General features: G+C 46.6%; 1 protein-coding gene across 1 annotated transcript in view; it reads left to right on the top strand.

Annotated features, from left to right (window-relative positions):
* The window catches only part of PPIH (peptidylprolyl isomerase H), a 204824-nt gene that overhangs the window by 138736 nt on the left and 53234 nt on the right, over positions 1-12854 (top strand). The window contains exons 7-8 of the mRNA XM_078643042.1: positions 2841-2928; positions 5751-5791. Of these exons, the coding sequence (XP_078499168.1) occupies positions 2841-2928; positions 5751-5791 (129 nt within the window). The remainder of the gene's footprint in view (positions 1-2840; positions 2929-5750; positions 5792-12854) is intronic.

A 12854-nucleotide genomic window follows, 5' to 3' on the forward strand; every position in this document is an offset into this window, starting at 1 on the left:
TCTGCTCCGACACCCTCTCCGCCAGCTTTTGTGATCCGCTCGGAGCAGGGAGAGGCCCGTCGCCATGCTGTCCATACGTGATTCAAGCGCCTCTCTTGAGGCCCTTATTTCGTTCAGGATAAGGTCCAGTTTGGCGTCCTGCGTTCCTTTCCCTGTCGGCGGAATAACTTCCATATTGGAGGAGGCCAGTGGGTCTTCCGAGCCGGTGGACTGCATGTCCGTCGATGCGCCCTGGTCCTGGGCCCTGCCCCTGTGCCTCCCCATAGATCTAGTGTGCAGGGCGATGCTGCGCCGGCCACGCACACCTACCACAACCTCCACTGCGCGGTGGCACACAGCGTCCTAGGGCCGGGCTTTCTTCGTAGCAGGTAATCCGGTAGGAGACGGGGCACCAGCAGGGCAACCGCTCGTGAGGGGTGAGGGGGTCCTCTGGTTCCGTGACGATCGCAGCGCCTTTGGTGAATGCCGTGGTGCTATGAGTATCGCCTTTCGTGTAGCAGTGGTGCGAGCTGAGGCGGCGGTCGCAGGTGTTGTCTGCTTCGTTGCACAAGGGGTCAGTAATGGGGGGGGCCAGTAGCGCTGTGCAGCAGTCCCTGTAGAAGTGCTTCTAGGTGTGACGTTCTTGCCCCTGCGCCTCGATCCAGAGGGGCTCCGAGGTCTGCCTTCGCCAGGGTGGGAGCAGGGACTCCACTGGTGTCTCGGTGTGCCCCCCACGGCGCAGCTCAGTAGCCGTGGCTCCGGGCTCCGTTCCCGGCGACCCCTCGTGTGAATGGTTTGGGGCTCTGGGGGCCCGGGAGATGAGGCAAGTGTAGCCGCCCTCCGCCTCCGTTTCAGTGCAGCGGTCCTCCGGCCACCCCAGCACCCGTCAGTGTCCGGCAGCCGTCGCGCAGTGTTCCGGTCCCCAGAGGCGTGCAGTTTGTATCGCGGCAGGGCCGCAGGCGGAGCGTCGGTCTGGGTGCGCCGCCGGTCGGTCCTGCCGCAAATCGAGGTTGCGGCTTCGCTCGTGGTCACAGGCCCCGACAAACACCGAGTCTTCACCAGGTCCCGGGCAGCGTCGGAGGGTGGCTGTTGTCCGTCGCCACTCCTCTGTCCTTCGTAGAGGCTCCTGGGGTTAATTTGGGGTGGGTGGTGTAACTAGGGAACAGGATAAATAGCAAGTATCATGGGCTACGGACGGAGCTCAGCAACTACACGTCCGCCGTGATCGGCTCGTAGCCACGCCCCCCTGAAGGCTTGCCTTCTAATAGTTTTCTTTTTTGCAACCTTTGAGTTCCAGTAGTCTGGTGTTGTCTTAGATGTATACCTTTTCTCCTGCCAAGTTGAGTCGTGCATTGTTTGTTTATGTATATTCAGTACCACTTCATCTGGGCTCGTAGGATGTCCAGACTGAAGATCATTTGTTCACAGCAGTTAGTAGGTTAAAAAAGAATCCTGGGCTGCTCATGTTTGATCCCCTTCCAAACCTGCATGTATTTCTTGTCTAGTGCCCCTCTCCTTCTGGTACAATGCAAATTACTTTTTGATCAACTGTTATGCTTTCTGTATCATTGGTGCCCCGTTTTTTAAATTCAGCCTTTAATTTGTGTATCCTGGTGATGTATCTGCCAAGCTTTTCTTCATTTTCGCGTTCTTTTGATAGGTGAGTGGTGCAGTATTTTGTGGCTTCCTTTGGGCCCTTAGGTCTGAGGAGCTTTTTGGGCCTAACAAGAGGGCTATAATGAGAGCTGCCAGGTAATTTTTATGGCCTTTAATTCAATATGTTTTTCAAGGCGTTAGGGTGGCGAGAGCGAGCAAGGAATGTTGTACGCTAGACCACCTCCTTGCAAGATTTCACAGTGTAGACGCTCGCTTTGAGGAAGCTGTCACTCGAGTAAAACATCTTCTCGAGCAGCAGAAAAAAGCTACTCCCTCTTGTGCTGTATGTGGTGCTGTTTGTGTTGATTTTACAGCGCAGGACAAACTCCTGGCACTAATAATCAACATGAGCAGCGTGACTTACTACACTCCAACGCATGCAGAACTCAGCGGGGCGCAACGTGGTTTTTTTCGGCAGTCACAGAACTCCGTGAATTTTGCCCAGGACTACTCAGGTACAAGTTAGTTTTGCGATTGAAAGCTCATTAGAACCCAGACACTAGACTGAGTACAGTAATCCTATAAATAACCAGCGATTAGATCTCAGCAGCCAACTCAAAAGCAGCAGTATGCATTTGCACAGTGCGTAATTCTCCAGCAGGATGATAACTTACAATATAGGCATATCCATATTATTGCAACTCTCTTAAGAGGTACACAGGAATGAAAAAGGAACAGGGCAGGCAGGATCCGGTCATCTTCCCGAAGAAATATTCAGTTTCTGATTCCTCACGGAGTTCCAGTTATTTCATGGATCCTGCCTACACTTTGATGCCTCCCATTGGTGCATACCGGCACTAACCTGAACACTTCTGCCGCCCATTCCCACAACCACTTGTGCTTCTGCTCCTCGTTATGACGCATGCAACTTTGCTTTGGTGTTGATTGTTTCATATGAGCATTCACTTGTGTTTGTTTAGTTGCAAGCAAGTTTGCAGGTATACTGCCTGACATATTCATTCATTTAGGAAAGCTTGTTTTTTAATGGTGAGAAATGTCACTAAGCACACAGGGCCTGTTGCTCAAAATTATTCAGAATGCTTCTCTTCACGTGTATCGTTTCTAATTTGTGTATGTTACTGACTAGGACTTGAGTAGATGTAACAATGTTTGTGCATTTTGACACATTGCTTCCTTGCATTATTAGGTTTTGATTTGCTTCTATTGCACGTTGGAGTAATAATTTGCTTTGAATTTATCAACAGGCCAACAGTGGTCCTGGAACCAATGGCTGTCAGTTTTTTATCACCTGCTCCAAGTGTGATTGGCTTGATGGGAAACATGTTGTTTTTGGTGAGTATGATGAGGACATATGATGTTGACCATGGTATCAGACAATCTTCCAGGAATAGTTCCGATTTTTTAAGTTTAGAAAAAAAACATAGATTATAGACTCATAAATGAAACAGCTCAGGGATATTTAAATGCATTGACATTGTCCTTGCATTTGGCAGACAGTTATTCTCTCTTGTTTCTTTCAAGGGTCCAAAGGCTATGTTGTGAAATCACTCTAATTGAAAACCAGATGATGGTCTGAACTGGCTTAGGTGTCCAGTTTTGTTCCTTAGTATGAATCACTATGCACCCTAGGATTCTGAAATATTTCAGCGGAGTATTTCAGGGGCGTGCATAATACTTGAAAGATCGTGATTGTTTCCTGTCTCATACTGTTCGTTAGATGCTCTCTCAAGTTTAGTCAGATCAGTTGATAAACATCATTGTGGTTTTTAAAGCCCTTCAATGTATGGACTCTTTTAAAAAATATATAATTATGTAGCATGATGATAAGTTGGTTATTACTGCCAAACCTCATAGTAGCTATGTCACTGGAATTTCAGCATTCCATTATTGTTGATTTCTTCACTTGAACAATGTTTTTTTACCTTTCATACTTAGTCTGATATTCACAACTGTGTTTATTTTTTATTCTGTAGCTTTTAGCTGATGCTATGTTGAGTATTCCTGATTTGGAGAGAATCTTTTTTTCTCCCATTGGTGATCCTTTGTATTGTTTCCCTGCAATCTCTAGGCAAGGATGTAGGATGGCCAAATACTTGATAATACTATTGTGTTCTGCTACTTCAGTTCTCAGCATGAGCGACACATTTATTCATTTCATTTTATTTTATTTATTTAAATTACTTCTAAAGCGCACTGCCACTTAACAGGTATCCTGACACTGTAATACTCACCAATAAGACATGGGGTGCCTACAGAGTGCCGGTGATCCGCAGTTATCGGGCTTGTATCTATCTTAAGCCACACTCTAATTGTTTGGAAAACGCCATGTTATAAGCCCTTTCCTAAAGTGGGTTAAATTGACAAACAGTCTCAGGGCGGTTGGGAGTTCGTTCTATAGTTGAGCTGCTTCAATCATGAAGTCTGGTTCCTCTGAATCTGTGAATCTGGTCACACTAGCCATATTGGCTGAGGATGAGCGTAAGTTCGTATTGGGGACATGCCATTATATTCTTGTCTTCAAGGATATTGGTCCAGTGCCATGAAGAGCCTTAAAAACAGTACAGAGAGATTTAAACATTACTCTCTGTGTTTGTGGGAGCCAGTGCAGCTCCTTCAAAGACTGGGATACAGAAGACCTTCTTGGCCAATTTAGGGTCAGCTTGGTTGCCACCACTTGAACTCTCTGGAGTCTCTTGATTAGGTACTTTGTGCTTCCTAGTAGCAGGGCTCTAGATGAGATAGGAAGCAGTGGAAGAATCTTGTGCAGTGCTCTAATAAGGGAAGACAAATGCCAGCCGTCTTGTTAACATGGGCTTCCAAGCTAAGCTTCCTATCAAATGCTAAACCAAGGTTTTGAACCGTCTCTGAGGGCACCAGAGACGTGTCTGAGGATACGGGCCAGAAATTTGGAGGAAGAGGGGGGGGGGGAATTTTTGGATGCTGGACAGCATAAAATCTGTCTTGTCACTATTAAACTGTAGTGTGTTGGATTTAAGCCAAGCAGCAGTCTTTTGTATGCATTAGTGGAATGTATACACATACTGGCAAATACTACAAAGTTATATGTACGATGGTCAAATACACACTAATTTCCTGTTGCATGTCCTCATTCACTCTTGGATGATTTACTTGACTGTCACTAGTGAATTAAGGTGGTGCCAGCACAAGCCCTGGCGTAGGTTCCATGCAGTAGTGGGTGTGACTGAGGCCACTTCAGAGAGCCAGGGTTGCTGCAGCTATACAAGTAGTTCTGAGAAGAACAGACAGTGGCATATATGATGAGAAATCCAGAATTTGTGATACTGGTCCTCTGTATGTGAGTAACTACCCTTTCCCAGTTATTTAAGGAGACTGAAAGTTGTCACAGTGTTTTATAAATTAGGGTGAATATCTACAGAGGACCTGGAGTTGATGCCTGTAGGGTTTGTGCCACAAAAGTAAAAAGGTAAGACGCACAAAATAATCACCCTGTTATTCTATATGTAGCACTTCATACTGCATCATTATTAACATTGGTGCTCAATTTTTTGAACTTAGAAGGACATTTGTGCAGAGACCTCCAGGCATTTGCTTCACTTATATAGATGTTGCTTATTAAAACAGACAAAAGAGCAGCAAGGGGATATGTGGGGTGTGTTGTCAGTGCTCACATTCAAAAACATGCCCAGCAGGTTACATCAGTTAACTGCACTGAACATTTCTAAGATTGAGCTACCTCGATGGTAAATTAAGAAGACAACCAGATAAATTGTGGCATTGCTATGTATTACTGTAAACTACATCATACAGATCACATCAGCTCCCACATTGGTTGTATGGGGATGTTAAATAACATCAGCAAAAACTAAGTGCCCTACATGATTCTCTCATTCACTGAACTATCCCGAAGTATATCAGATGTAATTAGCCTTTGGTCCTTAGTCATCCTTGTGCATAAATGCAGACTTCTCTTAAGAGAGAAGTTTGAGGTAGTAGAATTCATCTGATGGAATGTTGGGCAGCAATGCAAATTTACTTAAACTGTGCACAAAATGTATAGAGGTATACCATTTTTACATATACAATCATTTAACACATTGAAGTAAACTGAATTGTTCAACCTTTTGCTGAACTCATTTCCTATGTACCTGTAACTTAAAATTATTTTCTCATAGGTAAAATTATCGATGGACTTCTTGTAATGAGGAAAATAGAGGTGAGTTTGCTCTATTGTCATTAATGTGCCAAATACAAAAGATATTGCGAGTTTTAGTGGTTGTAAATTATTTTTTACATCTTTTGTTTGATTTCATTCTTCTGAATTCTCCTGTTATTAACATGACTTGTGCAAGCTGAACATTGATATATTTTCTCAAATAAAACATATTGCATTTGACTCATCTCAGCAAATTTCTGTTTGAGGACATCAACATCCTCTGAGAGCATATGTAATCGTCTCTGCCTATTTGTGATTTTGAACATACGTTTTAACATACGTTTTAACGGCTAGTTGCTCAACTTGCAACCTGGAGATCTCTTAAGAATCTAGATTCTAATCACTGGATGAAAATGTAGAGCTGTTTTGTTTTAATTGTGTGTTTAGAAAGCGTAACGATCATGTTTGTCGATTCACCAAAATGGTAGAGATAAAAGAAAGTGATAAGATGCACTTCGTAACCCTGATTGCCATGAGAGGGTTAACCAGTTATCCTACCCTTTGCTTCTCAAAAGTCATGTTTGCAGCAAGTTTCAAAGCGTAGGCCATACCATTGAAACTACAGAAAATAAACTGGATTTTAGGGCCAGTTATTTACCATTCTGAAGCTGCCTTCATGACTCCTCAGACAAGAGGAACAAAGCCCAGATTAGGGATAGCAAGTTAAGTGGCTGGTTCTCCTGGCCACTATAAATTGGCATCCTAGGCAAAGATCACTGAGGGGCTCCATGGTGCCAAATTTTGACGCTGTTACCAAAAATATTTCAGGGAGGTCATTGCGACTGTGTCAATAATAAGTCAGCCTATGATTGTTAAAAGAAATTTAATGTTCACATTAATGGCTTATGACCGACTGGCAGATACAATATGTGATGAGTGTTGCCATTTAAAGCGTTAATGTTAAGCCTTCAATAATATACAAAAAGCTCCCTACCATTTAGAATATTTGATCTTTTTTTTTTTATTTATTACAAAAAAAGTTAAACGAATTGGCTTCGAGATACAGTAGTTGATTTCCAGTACTTGGTACTTGTAATGTGTGACCCATCGGCATAACCATGCCTTACCAGCTGCATTACATTGCCAATATTTACCATGGCAACAGTAGCCACAATAGAAAAGTGTTGATTACATACCTTTGTCAAGTCATTTACAGCTGTGATCTGATAGAGACTACTAGCCGCAGATTCCTTAACGTAGAATTATCCCCAGGCGTGAGACTGGATCCGGAAAACTTTTTGCCACAGCATCCCTGCGCGCCGGGCGGACAGCATCACGTGACTCTGCCCAGGCGTCCCCCATGTACGTGACATCAGCGAGGTCATATACGTCCCACCCCGGCGCACCTACGTCAATTTTTTCCTTTTCCGCGTGCAACGCAGATCCGGTCTCTGTTCAGGTGGAACAGTGTGCGAATGCCTTTGGGCTTTAAGACTTGCACGTCATGTGGGCGCCTTATGTCGGCAACGGACCCTCACCTCATTTGTATGTTGTGTTTAGAGGAAGATCACGGCACCACCGATTGTGAAGCGTGCCAACAGTTGAAGCTGAAGTTGCGGCGGGAGCGCCGGATGAAACTACTCTTGGCATGTCTCTCAAGGTCGGCTTCATCCCTTCGGTCACTCTCGGCAGAAGGTTTTAGAAACGGCCGTCGTCATCGGCGTCCTCATCCCTCTTTGATGTCGCACAAGCGTCGCTCCCCGGTGAGTAAGTGTCGCAGCTTGTCCCCGGGGGCTGGTGTTCGGCCTGCCGGGTGATGCGGCTCCGAGTGTCGTCCGCCTATCCACCGTTTCCCGGTGTGGGGGCGTCGAGAGCCCAGATGGAGACATATGCGGCGGCTTTGCAGGCCTCGCTGGCATCTCCTCCTTCCCCTCCTGGGACGATGGCGGATCCCTGCGGGGCCCTCTGCGGCGTTGCCGGTGGCTGCGGCCCTGGCGCCGACTGGCTCGGTTCCAGGCTTGGAGGATGTGGTGCTGTTGGGGTGTGGCTCTTTGGGGGTCCCTCCCTCAGACCACGGCGCCTCTGCCTCGCCGTAAACTCCTGCGGGAGTCCCTGTGGTGTTGCGGGAGGTCGCCAGGGCTTCGGGTCGCATCCCCGAGCCCCGCTCGGCCCTCTGGACAGGCGGCGGCCTTGTCCACAGCTGAGCTGACGCCGCTACGGCGCAGGCGCCTGCTGGCCCGGGCGGCACCACAGGGGTTGGTGGACCCCCATCGTCCCGCTCTGGGTCGAGGCTGGACGAGGACCTCTCGTCCCTCTCTGGGACCCTCTCTTCCCTCCACGCAGGCGGCTGCCTCGTCGGAGGTTGAATCGGCCCTGGCGGCGCCGCATTGGTCAGCGGACCACCTACGTCACATTCTGGGCCGAGGCTGGCGGAGGCCTTCTTGTCACTCCCCTGATCCCGCTTGTCCCTCCACGCAGGCGGCGACCTTTTGAGGTCGAGTCTGAGCCGTTCCAGCACCGCCCCTTGACCACTTCGGCGCCGGTCTCCGGCGCTGCGTGACTTTGAGGAGCCCTGTCCGGCGTCTTCTTGGGCGCCGGATGGTGATGACGTCCTGCCTCAGGCTGCGGACTCTGCGGCGCCGGACAGGCGTCGAGTCGCGGATTCGTCTTCGGACTCTTCTCCGGTGGTTGGGTGCCTGCTGGTGTCATCCTCACCGGAAACAGGCCACCACGTGGTAGCTTTTTCACCGGCGTCATCGAAGGGCGGCTCCCTGCCATTCCTGAGGCCGCTGTGTTCGCCGGAGGAGCGTCAGGTCCCCCACTCTTCGGTTCCTCCTTCTAACTTCCAGGTCTGGCCTTTGCCCGCCCCGCTTGGCTTCGGGGATGGCTGCCTTAGTTTGCAGCCGTCGCCCACGGAGGAGCTGCTTTCTCCTCCCCGGGGCCCTACGGAGGCGGGTGCGGCTTTTGCTCACGCGGTGTCCATGGCTGTGGGTATTCTGCGCATGGGTGACCCGGTTGCTCATTTCCCAGCAGATCATCTTTTGGAGGTTCTTCAGCAGGGCTCTGGTGGAAGGGAGCTATTGCTTCCCTTTGAGGGTTTGCTCCTTTCTTCCCTGATGGGAACTTGGGGGCGCCCCACCTCAGGGGATCCGGTGCCCCAACACCTCCTGCACCGGCACCTTCCAGCGCCATGTGACTCGGCGTGTCTTTCCCTCTAGCTTCAGCTTCAACTGTTGGCACCCTTCACAATCTGTGGTGCCGTGATCTTCCCCTAAACACAACATACAAATGAGGTGAGGGTCCGTCGCCGACATAAGTCGCCCACATGACGTGCAAGTCTTAAAGCCCAAAGGCATTCGCACACTGTTCCACCAAAAGATATCACACTTATGAAAGAAGAAAGGGGCCTAAACAGGGCTGAACAGAGACGGGATCCGCGTTGCACGCGGAAAAGGAAAAAACTGAAGTAGGTGCACCGGGGTGGGACTTATATGACCTCTCTGACGTCACGTACGTGGACGACTCCTGGGCGGAGTCACGTGATGCCGTCCCCCCGGCGCTCAGTGATACTGTGGCAAAAAGATTTCCGGATCCTGTCTCACACCTGGGGATAATTCTACGTTAAGGAATCTGCGGCTAGAATCAACTCTACCAGATACATCGTTATCGAAGGTAAGTAACTCGTACATCAAAACAAATTACAAGAATCTTGCATTAGAAACCCTAATTTGATTACATAGGTTGATTTATTAAAAATCAAAGTAAGTGCCTTAAGGTCTAAGAGGCAAATAATATTGCTCCAAACAGAAGCCGAAGTTCTTCATTTATCACAATGAAAACCTGGTAGCTTAAACCTTTAAAATGATCCATTTCCTTTTTTGTTGGGACTATGCGTGATGGGCCAGAGAATTCAGTAGAAGTTAGAGGGCTCATTCACTTTTAAAAACCAAGCTACTTTCCTCATGGAACTGTAGCATCCTCCCCAGCCTGGGTACTCGTAAATGAACATGCCACACACAGAGCTTAGTATTACACGTCTTTATTCCCATGCGTGTAACTGCGAACTCTACGTTTTAAACATGAACTTTATTCACCATACTCAAACTCCTACTTCGTAGTTCTACGGAGCCCGTCTGGAACCAAAAGGGTCCCTTCATTGCTAACTCACAATGCACTACACCTCCGATCTTGTTAAATAAAAAATGCAATTTTTTTAACAGATATACAACCTACACACCCATACATTACAATTCCTCGATAAGTTGTCATGGAGCCCCTGACCAAACGCCCAGATCGTGTCCACTGAGAAGAGAAGCATCCATGACTGGTGATGTAGGGACAGATTCAGTCAGAGGACTCTCTACTCTCTCAATCAAACCAGTCTCATCTCTGACATCAGGTACTGATGAATAATGAGGCAGATGTCTGAAGTACGAAGAATCTGGTGTAATAGACTTTCCAGGATGGTGAGCAGTCACCATGCGTCCTTTCCTAGTCACAACTTTGAAAGGTTCTGCATCAAAGGGAGCATTAGATTTGCGTGCTCTCTGTTGTCTCACCAATACTCGATCACCTTTAGTGAAAGTAATGTATGTTCTTTCCTTTTTTTGTTTACGGCATTAGTCGGTTTGACGAAGTTCACCATCTGTTGTAAATCTTCTGTTGGTCCATTGTGGTAACTTGGTCATCATGGCTTTCCCGAACATCAAGGTGGCAGGACTTTCACTTGTTGTTGGATGAAGAGTCAACTAGTAAGCTCTAATAACAGCAGACTTCAGATCAAGCTTCTCAGATGTAGCATGCTGGATGGTCTTTTTAAGTGTGCTCATTAAGCGCTAAACAATGCCATTTGTTTGCGGCTAAAGAGGTCTGCTTTTCTGATGCTTCTCCTTGAGGTGATTGAGAAAGTCTCTGAATTCTTCACTGTTGAATGGTGGGCCATTGTCAGACTTTATAATTGAAGGAACACACTCTCGTGAGTGGTAGATGAGAGTTCTACCAATGGAAAAAGGGAGTATTTATCAATGACCACAATCAGGTGATGTCCATTGTCAAGAGGACCAAAGAAATCAACAGCGATTCTCTCCCATACAAGTTTTGGCAAATCAGACACATTCAAGGCATTTTGAGTGGGTCTGGGAGATATGCAACTGCACACATGACAGGTCTTCAACACTCTTTCAACTCGCTTATCAAGTTAAGGAAACCAAACTCAATCACACAAAGCTCGCTGTGTGACAACAGTTCCACGACGTTCTTCATGGGCGGCTCCAATTATTTGTTGTCGCAGGCTGTTGGCTATGACATTTCTTGAACCTCGTAAGACAATACCTTCTTGAGTAACGGACAGTTCATCATTCACATTTTTGAGATTTTGGTATTCGTTGTGCTGTTTCCAAGATTGATGTGTAATAACTAGTTTTAGCATCAGCATGTCACTATCTTTGCTCATTGCAGCAATTATTTGTTCTAATGAAATAGTGACAGCTGTATTGGACCTTATGATGAAGGCAATGTAGGCTTTGGCCGCTTTGGACGGGTTACCAGGGCACTGTACTGGCACTTGTGAAAAGTAGTCAACAGGGTTTTGATCTTTCCCTTGTGGTACACAATAGTGTAGTCCTATTTCTGTAGTTGCAAACCACAACGTTCAATTCTAGTAGGCATTATGGCTATTGGATTGCCAAAGATGGTAAACAATGCTTGATGATCCATTACAAGAGTGGAAATGTCCACAAGCCCACAACACAGCTATGCTTTCTTTCTCTGGTTGCGATTTGCATGTGAATGTTTGTTTTAAAAAAGGGGTTTACTTGCCGCTGCTTTGGGAATTACCCAGATGAAATGGGAAATATGTTCCGAAGGGGGAATGAGAGGGAGACTTTGTAGTCACACTTTCGTCAAAGGTCCCATCCCATCTGTGAACCTGCGGCAAGCAGGGGAGCAGAGTTGAATATAGGGCTCTCTGGGATCCTGTCAGCGCAGATCTGCTTGCCTGCTTTGACTAAAAGCATAGAGCACGGCTGCAGTAGGGGGAAGGAAGGCAGGGAAAGGTGATTACTCCTCTGCCACTGCGTAGCATTTGAAGGCAGGGGCCGATGATTTTGGGGAGGTCATACATAACCTCAGGGTTCTGAGTGACATCATAGACAACTCTAGCTTCGCCCTTTTGATGTCACTCTTAACCCCTCGGTGAAAAACATCCCCGTACTTCACTGTTACCCATCTAAATTCTATATGTTATGTATTGCTTCCATAGAAGCCTCTATCATTTACATACGATTTTAAATCTGGAAATTCACTGCTATGAAATAGCAACAGTTGATCACAAAACTGGTTACCCACTGTTGCTACGTCATAAAGGCCTTCTAGGCCAGGCTGATAGGGCTGTCTGAGAGCCTGTTAGTGCTGAGATGCTTGCCTTCTTTGACTGAAAGCAGAACACAGAGCTGCTGGAGAAGGAAAGGAGGGAGAGAAGGTGGTGGGGGTTGGTTAAGGTAAGGTTTTTCACATTTGGGCCCAGAACAAGAGGGCGGATTGTAAATGGCTCCACCATTACTCCTTTGCCTCAGCCTAGCAGTTATATGCTGTCCCAGCTGATTTGGGGAGCCATAAATAACATAAAATTATACATGCGTAACTGTGAGTATGGTGATGTTTTTCACTTAAGTGTTCCGAGTGACATCCTAGACAACTCAAGCTTCACTCTCATTGTCTATTAGATGTCACTCAGAACCCCTTGGTGAAAAAACATCCTTGTAACTCAGTCACTGACCTATAATGCTATATTTTAACTATTGAATTTCCACTCCATATGTTCTAAGATTTTTGTGCCATTTTGGTTATTAAAATTGTACTTTTAATGTTTTAGGATTTATATTCATATTTATCATTTTGTCAACAGTGGTGTTTTTTTGTCTATCAAACATCTCACACATATTCTCTGGGTATTTTCCTTTCTGCTTAAACCAAGCTTTCAAAAGTTAGCCAAGAATCCAATTCATGCACAACTGGTTTTACCTTTTGTGGGTCCATGTGTTTAGGCTCGGTGGAAGCATAGACAAAACTTGCGACAAGTATGTGACCTCTTCACCTTTTAGACTGGCAGTATGATTCCACATAG

The sequence above is a fragment of the Lissotriton helveticus genome, chromosome 5_1, assembly GCF_964261635.1.
Source record: "Lissotriton helveticus chromosome 5_1, aLisHel1.1, whole genome shotgun sequence".
NCBI classification, from domain to species: Eukaryota; Metazoa; Chordata; class Amphibia; order Caudata; family Salamandridae; genus Lissotriton; species Lissotriton helveticus.